We start from the raw sequence: 15,345 nt of genomic DNA on the forward strand, positions 1-15,345 counted from the left end.
TCCTTCCTTTCTTAAAATGCAGTTTTAAAAAATCCACAATAGGAATGTCTCTATAAAAAAAGAAATGTGCTTAATTTTTGCTCATAACTTATTTACTCACAGAAATAATATTCTATAATTTACTTTTAAGGTATTAATCATAAAGAATAACATGAAGAACACAAGTTAAGAATCGTAAAGAAATATAATAAAACTGAGACTCAGCTAGTGAGTCTAATGATCAAGAGTATCAAAGGCTTCCATATGAAATATTCATTAAAAACAAGTATTTACAACACTGAATTGCATTTCACCAAAAATTATTTTATAAATAATTATGTTCACTAAAAAGGATATTCTTCTAAAAGATAACTTTAATCTCTCCCATAAGTTTTATTTTGCTCTGGTATACTCTTAAAACAATGGCATTTCTGATAAATGTGAAGGACCATTTGTATTCTTCAGGAGAACCCCCATCCCTATCACATATTAAGGGTCAGCTGACAGCAATAATAATCACTGGTTAAAAAATATAAACACATCTGCAAACTGGAAAGAATAAAGAATTTCAAGATCCAGAATTCTGGAATGCAGATTTTTAAATGCCTTAATGGCCCTGAAACTGAGAATCCGAAGAACTACCTAACGTTCTGAGATATAAGCAATAAAATCATGACGTGACACATAAATCACAGTACCTCAGATCCTGTTGCTTCAGAGATGGAAGAATATGAGCTTTCTGGAGCCCAGGAAATGCACTCTACCACATGCTCATGTTCCCGAAGCTCAGCCTTGCATTCCTTTGTTGCTACGACCCATACGCGCACAGTCTGGTCATTGGAACAGCTGGCTATCAGAGTGCCATCCTGATTTGGCCGCACCATACGTACCCACTCTCTGTGTCCTGTGAAAGTCTTCACACAGTAGCTATCAAAATAAGTAATAATTTACATTATACATAGCAATCATTGGAACACTTCCCAAAAGCAATACAAAACTAGCTATACACTGGAATGAAGAGAATGGCATCAAGTTAGAGAAATCGTATGCAAGTCAACAGAACAAATGTACACTCCTGGTTAATAAAAGATAGGGACAGGCTGGAAAGTCAAACATCAGTTAAAATAAGCTGATGGAAGTTATCATTAAGGAGCTAACCAAATCAACAAAAAAATCTAGAAGGTAAAATATATAATCTTTCAAAACTAAACACACACAATAAACCTGACAAAAATATTTCTAGCCATGTTGGGAAGAAAGCATGCTCTACTAATCTGAGTAAAACTGGTAGGTTAAGGTTCTATTATAACAATCGTGTAATTCTAAGCACAGCCAAATTAAACCTAATAGGGGCATACCTGCACAATGTTATTTACAATATATTTCAACCCACAGAGAGATCACCTAAAAGAAGACCACAGAGAAAATAAGCCATTACACAGAAAATGGCTCCCAAGGAAGGACACAGTTTCTTTTATAATTTCTCTGTTCTTTTTTGGGATACATTTAGAGATCAAAACTTAATTTTAAAGTATATAATACATTGTCATGGTGATCATTATGGGTTAAAGCCAAAACTACTGGAACATTTAGAACACAATTTTGTTACTGTCTCTTTAGCTGATACACCTTTTCAACTAAATCTACTTACCCAGTTTGCACTTCCCACATTTTTATAGTTTTATCCCTCGAGGCAGACACTATATGATCTCCATTGGGCATAATGGCTACCGAAGAAACATTGTGGTCATGGCCTAAAACACATAACACAGCAACATATTAAGCGATATACCAGTAAGTTTACCATGAGTTTACCATGATACTCTTCATGGGATTTCAAATGTCATAGCAACTTTAAATACACTGGACTTTGTAAAAAATTTGGATTTACACAAAAAAAGTTAAGGAACTAGTAACAATAAAGTAACCCACAATGAAATAAGCAGCCAGCTCAATTTATGATTAAATTTCAATCTGTACAACTGTTTTAAAATCACAAAGCATCAGTATCATCAGGACTATATTAATAACACTGAATGTTTATGTATGAACACTAGAAAAAACACAAGTTTCTACTGTTGATATTCTAAGATATTAAATAGAAATAAGATTTATACAGCTAAACAGATTTTTAAAATGGGGATTTGGTTCTATATTTAAAATAGTGGTTGAAAACGATTGTTTTTGTTGTTGATGTTCATGACGGTAAAAACGCATTATTCTGTATACATTATTTCACAATCCTAATTAGCTATCCTTTGAGAAAAAAGCCCCCTCGTCCCAATAAATACATTATTTTAAGGAATACACAATGGTTGAAAAGAACTCTTCTTAAATTAGAGCAACAAGATACAGGCTAAAGAAACATAAATACAGATTTTTTTACAAAAGTATTCAATAGAATTCTTTTACTTGGTAAGCTTCATGAATGCATTTAATTTGGGAAGAAAACACACCCTTCAAATTATACCCTCTATATAACCACATAGCTTCCCAATGTGCTAATATCACTGGATAATCTACTCAGAAAAATGTTTATTTACTAACATAGTACGTGTTCCTTATATAAAATCCAAACATTCAAATTTCATTGTTTAAAGAAACAACAAAAATTCTTATTTAGCGGACACCTTCTACGTGTCAGGTACTAAACCAAGACGAGTCAGTACAGGCATCCTTCGTTTCATTGCGCTCTGCTTCATTGCACTTCATAGACACAGCGTTTTCATCAACATCGAGGTAGCACACTCCACCGGCAAAAAGATTATGACTCGCTGAAAGCTCAGATGATGACTTTACCTTTTGTTTTGCAATAAAGTATTTTCAAATTAAGGTATGTACATTGTTTTTACAGATATAATACTGCACACTTAATAGAGTACAATATAGTATGAACATAACATTTATATGCACTGGGAAACCAAAATATTTGTGACTCGCTTTATTGTGATATTCATTTTATTGCGGTGGTCTGGAATTGAATCCGTAATATCTCCAAGGTATGCCTTTATGTGATCTCAGTTTATCCTCACAAGCCTATGACTTAGGTATTATTACCTCTATCTTGAAGATGAAAGAGGTTAAAATTTCCTAATGCCATAAGCAAACAAGTAGGAATCTGAACCCAGATATCTGATTCCAAAGCGCTTTCCAAAGCCAAATTGCCTCAGAGAACAGTCTCCATGACAAAACCCAGGAAAACAACCTAACAATGAGACACTACAGTATATGTGGAACATTAAAAAAGTGAGCAAGGAAATCTGGGTTCCAGCTTTTATTACACCTACTCTCACTGAACTTCAGTTTCCCAAAGATAGATGTCCAAGCAGTTTCTTATCTAAAAATATTCATGGAAACAAATTAAATATTTTATATAACTAAGAGATACTTAAAGCCTCATAACAGAAACAACCGTCAACTACTGTGGCTTATCCATGCACTATCTAAATCATAGGATCCTCCACCAACACAGACAATTGAACGAAGGAAACTTGCACACTGTTAGAAAACAATATTGTCTCTGGAATGCCAGGTTAGAAATCAATATCAAAATAACCATCCTCTACCCTTACCGTGCATGGTTCTGATGCATTCAAAGCCCTGAAAATCCCATAGTTTAATGGTCATATCTGCAGAACAGGAAGCCAGAAGCTTGCCACTGTGGTCAAAGGAAATATCCTGTACAGAGTCTGTGTGCCCCTTAAGAGTTCGTTCAAAATCTCCAGTCTCATAATCCCACACCTGTCACGTGAACAGAAAATTGGTTAATATCAACCTATAATTCTTTTTTCATTTCACATTTGCACTCAACAGTCCAGTCTGGCACCTTACTAATTAACTGAGCAAGTGACAAAGGGTAACTGTCTTAGAAATAGCACATCTTGAAGTATAAATTGGTCTTTTCTCTATAGTGAAAATTGATGGTGCAATTATTAAAATGACCTCTAGTAGTACATTATCTACCATATCCTAATTATGCTAGTGACTAGCTATATAAAGCCATAAGACAAAGTCCCTTCGAGTCTGAGTAGGCAACAGACATGTAAATAAGTAGATTTAAATACAAACAAAAAAGCTTTAGAAGGCTATGACAGGCATTTATATGTAGAATATGAGGGGAACGATAAAGGGGTACTCAATTCTACTAGACAAGCAGAGCTCAGAGATCTAAGAGGCCCAGAAAAGACTTCATAAGATGTAACTGTCCATGAATAGCAGATTAACAAATGCATATGTCGTTCTGATGTAAAAACAAAGTCACAGCCACATATTTTAAAGATAACTTTTCTAATAGAAATAACGAGCTATCAAGAATAATTGTTAGGGAGCATTTGAGATCTTGCTCCCTGGTATATATTGTCAATCTGGCTCAAATAAAATTTTATAATTTTTTTTGAAAAAGGACTAAATATTACAAAGAGATCTCAAGAACACATTAAACTTCATTCTGTCAGCCAAATGCAAGTCAGAAGTTTGATCTTTAACCAATTACATTACTCTAAAATCAAATGATTGATTCCATTCTTCCCATGAGTTCAAATTTATCTGTGGTAGGATGTATATTAACCAATTTACAGAAACTTAGAAAATGCATTTTGAAAACTTGGAAATAATCTAAATATTCAACATAGGGAATAACTAAATAAGATATAAAATTTGCAACTACAAGGAATTTATGACATGTATAATATTATGTAAAGAACATAAGATTATATACATGATCGTAACTACATAAAAAATGAACCTAAAAAAAACAATCTAACATTTAATAGAAAATTTACATAACCTTCCCAATATAAACAAAAATTTTATCATTTAAATGTTCAAGTACTTCTACATAGAAAGGTTACTGTTTCCTTTTGTGTAATTTTGTTAGATTTATCCTTAAGTAATTTGTGGGGTTTTTTTTGATGCTACTGTAAATGGCATTTTAAAATTTAAATTTTTCATTCCTAGTTTATAGAAATACAGTTATGCTTTGTACATTGATCTTGTATCCCATGATTCTGTTAAATTCAGTCATAGTTCTGGTAGGTTTTGTAAATTCTTTGGGATTTTCTACATAGAACATCATATCTACAAATAAAGACAGTTTCATTTCTACCTTTCCAATCTGCGTGCCTTTTATTTTTACTTCTTCCTTATTGCACTGGCTGAGCACTCCAGTACAAAGGTGAATACACGTGGCTGAGAATGGACATCCTGGCCTTGGTTCCTGATTTCAGGGGGAAAGCATTCAGTTTCCCACCATTATGTTCATGTAGGTTTTTCGAATACCTTTACCTTTTATCAGGTTAAGGAAGCTCCCTTCCTAGCTTGTTCAGAGTTTTTTCTCATGAACACATACTGGAATTTTGTCAAAAGGCTTTTTATGAACCTATTACATTTTTTTGTTCATCAATCACAATGATTTGATTTTCGAATGTGGAACCAATCTTGCATTCTGGAATAAACACTGCTTGATTATGATGTATTAATCATCCTTTTAATGAATCGCTGGATTGAATTTGCTTATGTTAGGGATTTTGCATCTGTGTTTATGAAAGGTATTGTACTGGTCTATAATTATATGTATTTAAATATCTTTGTCTTATTTTGGTATCTGTTTAATTTTGACACCAAGAATTGATGAATATTTCACATACTGAAAAATAAATAAGGTGTGATCTTGAAGTTCACTTCAGTTTCAGTTAACTTTCTTTCCATGCATTCATTCAAGAACATTAAAGCATTTTCTCTAAAATAAATATAACCAGAAAATTAACTCTGTTTCTTCACAAATAGTGAGCAAATAGAGCATTTCAGTGTTAGTTTAATGTCAAGAATTATTAAGAATTTTATTTTTCTCTATATTTACCTTTTGTATGATTGATTATAAAATAAATGCTCATGATAAAAAATTGTAATGTACAGATATAAAGGAAATAAAAAATATCTTATCAGTGGCATGTTTTCCCGAATTTTTTTCTATGCTTTTGAAGTATAGCGAACTTGTATACTTCATTATCCGGTTTTCCCTTTGCTTCTGACAGGAACAATTTTTCCACGTCATGAAAAACTTAGTAAACATTCTTTTTAAAGGAGTCAAGTGAAAATCTTGGAATACTGAAAAGTATCTGTCCTCATTTTTCAATACTTAGGTTATAAAGTGATGGTGAAAGAAATTTTGGGTCAAAAAATATAAACTTTTAAAGCTCTTCATAATAGTCTGCTAAATTGTTCTACCATAAGACTATATCCCATGTAACGAGAATGCCTGCTTCATCAAATTCTAATCACCACTGGGAATTCTCATTTAAAAAGTAAAACATCTTGGCAGATTTGATACATATTGTAATTTTAATTTGCCTTTCTTCTACTATTAGTAGTGGGGCCAAAACTTTTGTTATTGTTGGTTAGCCATTTTTTCTTCTTCTATGCATTAATTATCTGTTCATTTCCTGCAGTCCATTTTTCTACTATTAGCCAGGCACTATACTATTATATATATTATGTATATGTTACTTCATTTTAAGCAAAAGAATCTTATGACATATTTTTAATTCCCTTTCCCAACAAATGAATTGAGCCTTAAACATATCAATCACTTTGCCTAAGATAGTCACAAAATTACAAAAAATTCTGTCTTTGTGTTCTCCTTTAAATTTGGATAGTTCTAGCATAATCATCATTTAGAAATCACCTAGCCTTCCACAATCGAACAAAGAAAAGTATGGAAGGGGAGTAGACCCAGTTGTTTTTTTTAAAAAAAAATTCCACAGAATATCCAAGGAAGTAATTTATGAGAAAAAAAAGTGAATAGAAAACATTATTTATGATAGTAGATAACCAAAAATACTTAAAAGTCCAAAGAAAGATTTGTTAATGGTAGTACTAAAACACTGCTAACTCTGATAAGTATTCCTTTATTATTCGGCCAGCACTATTTTCAGCAGTTTCCCTGTATTAAGTTATTTAATCCTCCCCAAAGCCATATAAAACAGGTATTAATTATCTTTATTTTACAGATGAGGAAAGAGAAGCACGGCAAGTTAACTTGCCCATGATCACATTAATTATTAAGTGTCGGGGTCAGTACTTGAACCCAGAGCCTGTGCTCTTGACCATTAACTATCCTAAAAAGCCTCCACATATAAATCAAACTATCAGTTTGATATCATTAAAAATGATGATTCATTAGAAACAAAGAAAGGTCTTTCTAAAATAAGTTTAATAAAAGGAAACAAAACTAAACAAATGCCTTTTATTAAGGAAACCATGTGTGCATATTAAATAAAGACTAAATGGAAGAAAAAACTGACTAGTTGCTGAGATATGTGGTATGATTATAGAGAAAAATTTTAAAACTTCATTTATAATATTTCAGAGTTGACTCAACAGATATATTTTAAGACGGTACATTTACAGTTCTGTTTTCTGCTTTTACACCAACACTGCAAAATCAATAGTTAAGACTGGATTTTCAACTTATTCAAGAATTTCTTCTTCACCCCTATGCCTCATGATAGCAGTGCAGTTTTTGTACTTAAAAAGACTGTCATGAAATCAATAATTTAAACACATGTCTATATACATTTGAAAAACAGCAATATATTAGTGTACTAGTATGTAGTCATCCCAGCCTACAGAAATACATGACGCACATATGAGTTTAAGGCTCTCTTCCAGTGATTTTGCAGCCGCCCATTGGATCACCAGAACACAAGATGGAAGGAAGCCACTGATTTAGAAACTAAAGAAACCACATAAGGAAAACACAAAACAATGTTTAACAACGAAGAACAGGTTATGTATAGTCACATTTGTCATTCCTGCATTTTATGCTCGACTGCTGCTATGTGATGTACCAGGAGTGCCCAAAAAATGGATCCAAGTGGACACTTTGGTCAGCATTGCTCAAGCAATAGTTCACTGTAATCAGAAGTGTCTGGACGCTGATGGTAACCACTTTGAGCACCGCTTGTAATTGCAGAAGTCAAACGTGACTTGTATTCAGCTTTTGTTATCGGTATATATCGAGTATTACAATTTTAATACAGTTTTCCTTTCTTAAAATGTATATACATTTTTTTGGCACCCTCTGTATACAATTGTAATCTACTCACATTTTCTTAGTTAAACCTCTACAAACAAAACTTATAATCTAGAACTTAATCTGAAATAAGTCTTAGAACACAGAAACATACCTAAACCTTTTAACTATATTTTTTTGTCTTTCTGCAGGTGGTTTATACAACCGCCATTGTATTGTGTCTGGATCAAAGGGAATTATAAAAACTACCTTTTTTTGATCAAAAGATAAAACACTAAAATGTGTATGATTATTGTGAAAAATACAAAAATGAAATAAATAACATAAAGTGAAAAGCCCTTATATTCCCACACCCCTGGAGAGAACTGTTTAATTTGGAATCATAGCCAATATTAACTATATCAAGGAGAGCCTAATTTAAATAAATCCTCTATTGGATTCTTTTGCAGAATATATTCATCCCCTGAATTACTAGAGTTGTAATCCTGTATTTTCGTCTATCACCTCTGCTTAAAAGGCACACACTTCTATCCTCATTCTCCAAGAACAAAAATTATTCAAGCACTCGGTGACCTACTGGGCAACACTAAATTAGCAACACCCATTTTCTCAGATTCAGTGAACTTGTTTGGCAGCTGGCCTCCCAGCAGCTACAATGAAATTTTATTCTAATTCTGTCTTTTAAGGTTTAGAACCAATCACACAGTTTCAAAGAGTCCCTGCTGACCTTCTTTTAAGTCCTCATTTTCAGGATCTTTTTCTTTCACCCAATTAAATTTAAATATACTTTTAATAATTATCCTATTATACATCATTCATTTTGAAAAAATTACCTTAATTGTAGCATCCTCTGAAGCAGAGACCATAACACTGAACACAGGGTGGAAAATGACTCGAGTGACTGGACTCCTATGACCACTCAATGCATATTTTTCAGGTGGACGGGGAATCCATTCTTTTGGGTCTCGTTTCTGACCAAGAGGTCCACCCGACGTAAATTCTTCTTTTGCTTCATTTAGTTTTGATTCTAATTCCATAACCTTGAGAATGAACATATAGTTACATACAGATTCCAATAAAGATAGCATATTTGATATTTTTAAATACTGCCTTTATTTTGCTATATATATATATATATATATATATATATATATATATATATATATATATATGCGCGCATGCATGCAGGATACTTGAAAAACAATCAGTAATTTACAAAGCATTCATCAGATTTATTAAAAATTATCTATATCATATTCCAGCAAAATTTTTAGTGGTATGACAAACTTAAAATTGAGAAAAATTCAGTACAATTTTGTCTTACTTAACTCAAAGAAAAATTTCAATTTATATATACTAATTAAAGGAAGAGCAGTACACCCACGTTGAGCCCTCTGAAGTCTGCTACTCTTAATTCTTCCCAAACCACAGTTTACACTGTACATGCTAATAATATTAATATTCCCAATAAAAGCTAACACTTATTTAGCATCTATGTGTTGGGAACTTTGAATCAATTAATTCATGTTATAACAATGTTATTTATTTATTTATTTATTCTAACTTTGCATGTTAAAAATTAAATTCGAGGACCAGAATATTATTTATTGCCTTCACTTTACACATAAAAATAAAAGCTCAGAGATAAAAATAACTTGTCTAAGCACATACTTTAGTGCTCTTTTCCCAGCATCATATTGGCTCCAAGCGCTCTTCCCATCTAAGTGCACAAATACTTTCTTTACTATCAATTCCTTGAAGTCAGGGTTGTGTAGATTCAACCCACCAGTACCAGTTTACACGAGTTAGCATGTATCAGCAACGATCTGTCTGGGTCAAGGTTTTTTCAATGCACAAAAATGTATTTTTATTTGCCTTTTCAAGGTTAAATATAATTATAATTAATGCAGGAGAATAATTTATTATGCTAATAATTTCAGAAAGTTTATGTAAGAACATTCCAAATACAACTAACTTTAGAGAAAAAACGTAGTTACCTTCTTTTGTAATCTAATAACGGATGTCCATTTTTTTTCCAAAAGGCCAGCATATTTCTTATCTAATTCTTCATTCTAGAGGCAAAAAGGAGAACCTTTTAAAAAATGGCTCAACTACAATAGTTCAAGTCATACAGACCATTTATCTCTAAGTCCAAGAAATCTAATTATACATTACAAAAAATCTAATTATACAAAAAAGGGTGAAAATCAAGTTTAGTGCCAAGTAAATGACAAATGATAAGATCTGTGAATAACTCAGGTGACTGTTAACTGCTGATACTTGAGTAAAATCCACTCATTAACTATACTAGGAGTAATTGTAAAAGTCAAACATACCACATCTAATTCAGCTTCCTTTTTAAAAACTGAATATGCTTCTTCATAGCCATTTGAACGAAGATAATCTGCTATAGCTCGATTTCTGAAAGAAAACAAATTCAAATGACTCCTAACAAAATCTCATCTCTATTTTGAAGAAACAATTATTTAAAAATCTCATGACATTATTTTAAGAGTATTACCTTCCAAGGCACACAAGTATTTCACAAAAAAGGGACCCCTCCCCTCCCCAAGCCTGTAGCCATGACATAGTACACCCATATATATTATTCTTGAGCTTTTAGTTATAAGATTCTAATGTGTTGCTTACCTTAGAGTGGGTACTCTATAGGTCAAGTTATGGCTTATATAATTAGGCATGGATTTGTGACATTAATGATCTATTTTGTTCCTGTGTACCTTTAGCCTTCCCTTACTACCTGTTATGCAACTGAAATTTAGTTTTGCAGAAAGAACTGTTCTGATAAAATTATAATTAAGAAGAATTTTAATGTAAGAGATAATTTTAAATCATTAGAGTAGGTGGAAAAAAAGGGCACAAGCTTTAAACTTAGCATCCGATCACAGAATAAGACATTCATTTAGAATTACAAAGAACGTGAAGGTTAAAGAAGTTGAATGAGCAGATGGCCTTTTCATGATCTTACATTCTTTCAAACAGAAAATCAACTACCTCCTTCCCAAGGCAACCTATTCCAGTATCTCTCAATTTTTTTTTTGAGTCTTAAGTCCATTGTGATACAGATAGTTGTTTGCTTGGGATTTTCTTTAAAAAGTGATTTTAGCAGTCACTTTAACCAGTGTTTTGTGTTTTCTTTCAGAGATAATCTACCTATAAACACATATCCCTGCATAGTCCAGAGATAATCAATACTTGTTTTTAAAATAAACTACGAGTACAGTACACTACGTATGTCTTACACCCAATGTCACATCCACTTACTTAATCTTAGCAATCATTCTTTATCAGATGTAAATCTGCCTTTTCTTTTATATTGTATTTCCATTATGGAAACATAAGTTTTTTTACTATTACAAACAATGCTGCTATGATTATCCTTGTATAAATGTCAATGCTACTGCCTCACTAATGCTTTTGGAAATAAAAACACTCTAGTAATATCGTAGAATTGGTGGGATTAAGTTTTAATTCAATGGCACGTTAAAAATTAAACAAACAGTGGAGAAAGACAACAGGGCATTAGAGCAAACACTTCATGTTCCAGGCAATTATTAGCATAGCAAAGATTAAAATACAATAACTAGTGTAAGACAAGCTCAGCACATGGCTTTCCTGGATGGGGGGGCTGAGGAAAGGTAAATTCTTACTATGATTGTGAGTCTGTGTGCTGCTCATATCACAGCCTGTTCCACTAATGATAACTTGATTCATTAACAAGAATCTTCTTTACACAGAGCCGAAATCTACTTCTTAATTTCCACCAAATAGTTCTACCTGGGCCTTCTAAAACAATACACAATAGGAAGGCAATGACTCTCTCAAAATATTCCATGAAATACTGTGTTGTCAAAGTCTGTAATATAAACCTTCAACACAAATAAATTTCCCTTTGGTTAGAATATCCCAAATAATAAGGGAAACAAGCTAAAAGACATCTATTTCTTAGCTTTATTTTCTTTTAATCTAAAAAACCAATAGCAAACAAATAATGGGGGAAATGTCAAGGATAAACGAATCATATATATAGTACTTGTAAATATTTAATGTTTCTACCTAGTTCCACTCCTACTTCAGGATCAAGTCCTAAGGCCTGAAACTGCCTGAACACACCGCACACAGCTTACAACTCTGAAGCTCATATAACAGATAACATGTATGTTACATATGCACAAATTGTAATGATTATAAATCTTAATGGATTTTTAAAAAATAGATAAATGGTGACACTTTTCCAGGTAAGAATATTAAAAGGAAAAAATGCAAAACGACTATTCCTTTTTCCTTACTAAAAAAAATTTCCAACACTTTGAGATTACTGCTAACCTTTCAACCTAGTTTCATACCATGTTCTTTGTCCGTATGTTCACATCGCCATGTATGCCTATGCATGGCTTTTAATTAAGTAACTTAATCTGCTAATTTCATTCAACATGTTGTGAAAAATCTTTCCTTCTCAGTAAATATTCATTTATGACTTCAAAGTTATTAATACTCAAACAATATTCCATTATATAAATGCACCCATTTTATGCAATCATCTATTGCTAGATGCTTACTTAGGCTGTTTCTAATTTTTTTTCCATTTTAAACAATGTTGCAAATAAATATTCATATAGATAAGCCTTTCTCATATCTTTACATTTGAATCAAAAGACAATACAGACTGAATGTCTGTATCCCACACCACCCCAAAATCTTATGTTGAAACCTAATCCCTAATGTAACGGTATTTGGAGGTGGGGCTTTTGGGAGGTGATTACTCATTAATAAAAGAAACTACGAACCAGGAATCATGCTTCACCAGACACCGAATCTGCCAGTGCCTTGATCTTGAACTTCCTAGTCTCTAAAAGTGTCAGAAATAAACCTTTCTTGTTTATAAGCCACCCAATTTATGGCATTTTGTTATAGAGCCTGAACAGACTAAGACAAAAGTTACATACATTTTTTTAGACATTTTGATAGCTACTGTCAAATTGCTTCCCAGAGTTGTACCAATTTATACTCCTACCAGTAGTTATGATTGTCATTCCTTTACAACATCTTTACTTTTCAAAACATTTGGGTTAGTATTTACTGACTGAAATAAAGAAATAATCGATACCTTTTGATTTTGCTCATGTAACTTTTATGAACATGGACTAGATGCTAAATTTTTAAGACCTCCGCAATCCAGCAGGTCCTTGAATACATCATTTCGTTATAACATGGATGAAATGTCAAAGGAACTTAACTCTTGTTTACACATCAATTAGCCTAAAGTAAAATTGGTTCTTCAGTTCCAGAACCTATCGATGATGTTAAATGAGGACTTCCTGTATTTCCAAATTCTATGTGGCTTAACCCAACATCTGTATTTTAAAAAGTTGTTGTGTGGCAAATATAATTAGAAAGACAGGTAATTCCAAATGTGCATAAAGCAGCACCTCAAATATTCACTGTCTCTTTTGATTCTAAACCCGTCCTGTTAAATTAGGTAGAAAAGTGTGGTACCTCTATATTATATATTAGCAGACTGATTTATCTAAGGTGAAAAAACTAGCAAGTAGTGAAATCTTAGGAAAACAATTCCAATTGTATTTTTTCATAAATGTGTTTAAAATGGACTTAAACTGCTCTTAAAAGAGCCCTATACACAAACCTTTGAAACCAAGAATGACTCAAACTTTTAACCACTAGGTTTGTTGTTTTTTTTGTAACTTGACTAAATGTGGAAAATGGGAGAAAATAGTTGATTCGTGGTTTCTGATGGATCATAGTAACATTTACTAGGACAGGAAACACAGAAGAGGAAGAAGAAAAAGAGGTGAGACTATAATAAGCTAAGTTTTAAATCTTTTGACTTGAAGTAGCTTAAGATATTGAAATGAAGACATATGATAGAACAGGTAACTGGATATACAAGCTAGAGGCTTGAGAGAGATCTGACAAGAAGAGGATTTGGAAAAATTAGCAAACAGGTAGTAGTGCTTCAAACTATGTAAGTGGTGAAAGACACTTCAGAAGAAGGTATGCAATGGGAAGAAAAAAGGTGACTAGAAGGTAAATAACGAAAACTTGACAGATATCAATACTTAAGCTATTAGGTTGTATGCCAATTATACTTCAATAAAAAAAATTTTTTTTAAAAAGAAGTTATCACAGTGAAGGACCCTAGTTAAGAGAATTGAGAAATGTCAGCAAGCCAATGGAGAAGGGAGTTTCAAAGAAATGAAAATGGATAACAGTGATAAAGATCTAAGAGAGGTCAAAATAAGTCTAAAAAAAAGTCCAAGCAATCTGGCTACTAAGAGGTCCATGTAGACTTTAGCAAGTGCATTTTTAGAATTTAAAGAAGTGTCAGTAGTCCATTCCACAATAAGGTGTCAACTGAGCACTATGAAATATTGAAGTTGGGAAGGAGCAGTGAGTTTTTAAAATATCAGTGATGGGATCTCCTTCTATCTAATAAAGGTAAAATATTTAATAACACCATGACATTTGAGAGTTTAGGAAAATAAAGGAGATATCACATGTCATTAATAATATAATACGGAACTACCAAAAGAACAAGATATACGTGCAAAAACAGAGAATAAATTAGAACTGAAGTTTAAATGAGTCTAATACCATGAGGGATAGTTGTACAACATACTGATAATTTACGAAGTCTACAACCCAGTCCCAGAAGAGTCTAGTCAATTCTATTTCCCAATCAAATACAATTTAGTCAGACTTCTTAGTCACACTTCTAGCCACAGGTCAGGTAAGTGATGATGACAAAGTCAAGCAACAGAAGTCTGATTCCCTGGGACAGGTCATTCTGGCCCCGCCCCCATTGTCTCATCCAATATCTAAGCCAACTATTGTTCCAGTGAATGTGGAACCTATAACTGAAGCAAGGATACTACCACCCCTTAATGTAAGAATAAGACTGAATAATCTCTTAGTTCTAACAGCCTCAAGTGTACTTCTGGGGTTTGTTACTAATTTCAGTTGTTGACCTAGAGTTGATTTTCATCAGTTTTATTAAGGATGGAAGACTTATAACTCTTTTGAAACAACTGGACCTCAAGGTACAAGTTTATGATAATCTCTCAAAGAAACTTCATATACTTGATTTAAAGTAACCAATTAAGCCCCAGGAGATAAAGAAAAGCAACCAATCAGGAAGATAAAAGAAAAATTCATGCAGAAGTATAATAGGTCATTCTGAGCAGACCAAAACCAGTAACCCTTATAGAATCAGAGAAAATGGTTTAAATCAAAAGAACTGAGATGAAGGATTTTTATCCATGAACAAACAGAACTAGACAGAGCTTAGGCTCACATGT

General features: G+C 32.6%; 1 protein-coding gene across 2 annotated transcripts in view; it reads right to left on the minus strand.

Moving 5' to 3' along the window:
• PAFAH1B1 (platelet activating factor acetylhydrolase 1b regulatory subunit 1) overlaps positions 1–15,345 on the minus strand; it is a 62,912-nt gene that overhangs the window by 7,533 nt on the left and 40,034 nt on the right. For both annotated transcript variants that reach the window (XM_074319925.2, XM_074319926.2), the window contains exons 3-8: positions 10,348–10,432; positions 10,009–10,083; positions 8,845–9,051; positions 3,552–3,720; positions 1,631–1,733; positions 678–906 (exon numbers count right to left, since the gene is read on the minus strand). In XM_074319925.2, coding sequence (XP_074176026.1) covers positions 678–906; positions 1,631–1,733; positions 3,552–3,720; positions 8,845–9,051; positions 10,009–10,083; positions 10,348–10,432 — 868 coding nt within the window. The remainder of the gene's footprint in view (positions 1–677; positions 907–1,630; positions 1,734–3,551; positions 3,721–8,844; positions 9,052–10,008; positions 10,084–10,347; positions 10,433–15,345) is intronic.

The sequence above is a fragment of the Rhinolophus sinicus genome, chromosome 12 (genome assembly GCF_057876585.1).
Source record: "Rhinolophus sinicus isolate RSI-liver-muscle chromosome 12, RSI-T2T, whole genome shotgun sequence".
NCBI classification, from domain to species: Eukaryota; Metazoa; Chordata; class Mammalia; order Chiroptera; family Rhinolophidae; genus Rhinolophus; species Rhinolophus sinicus.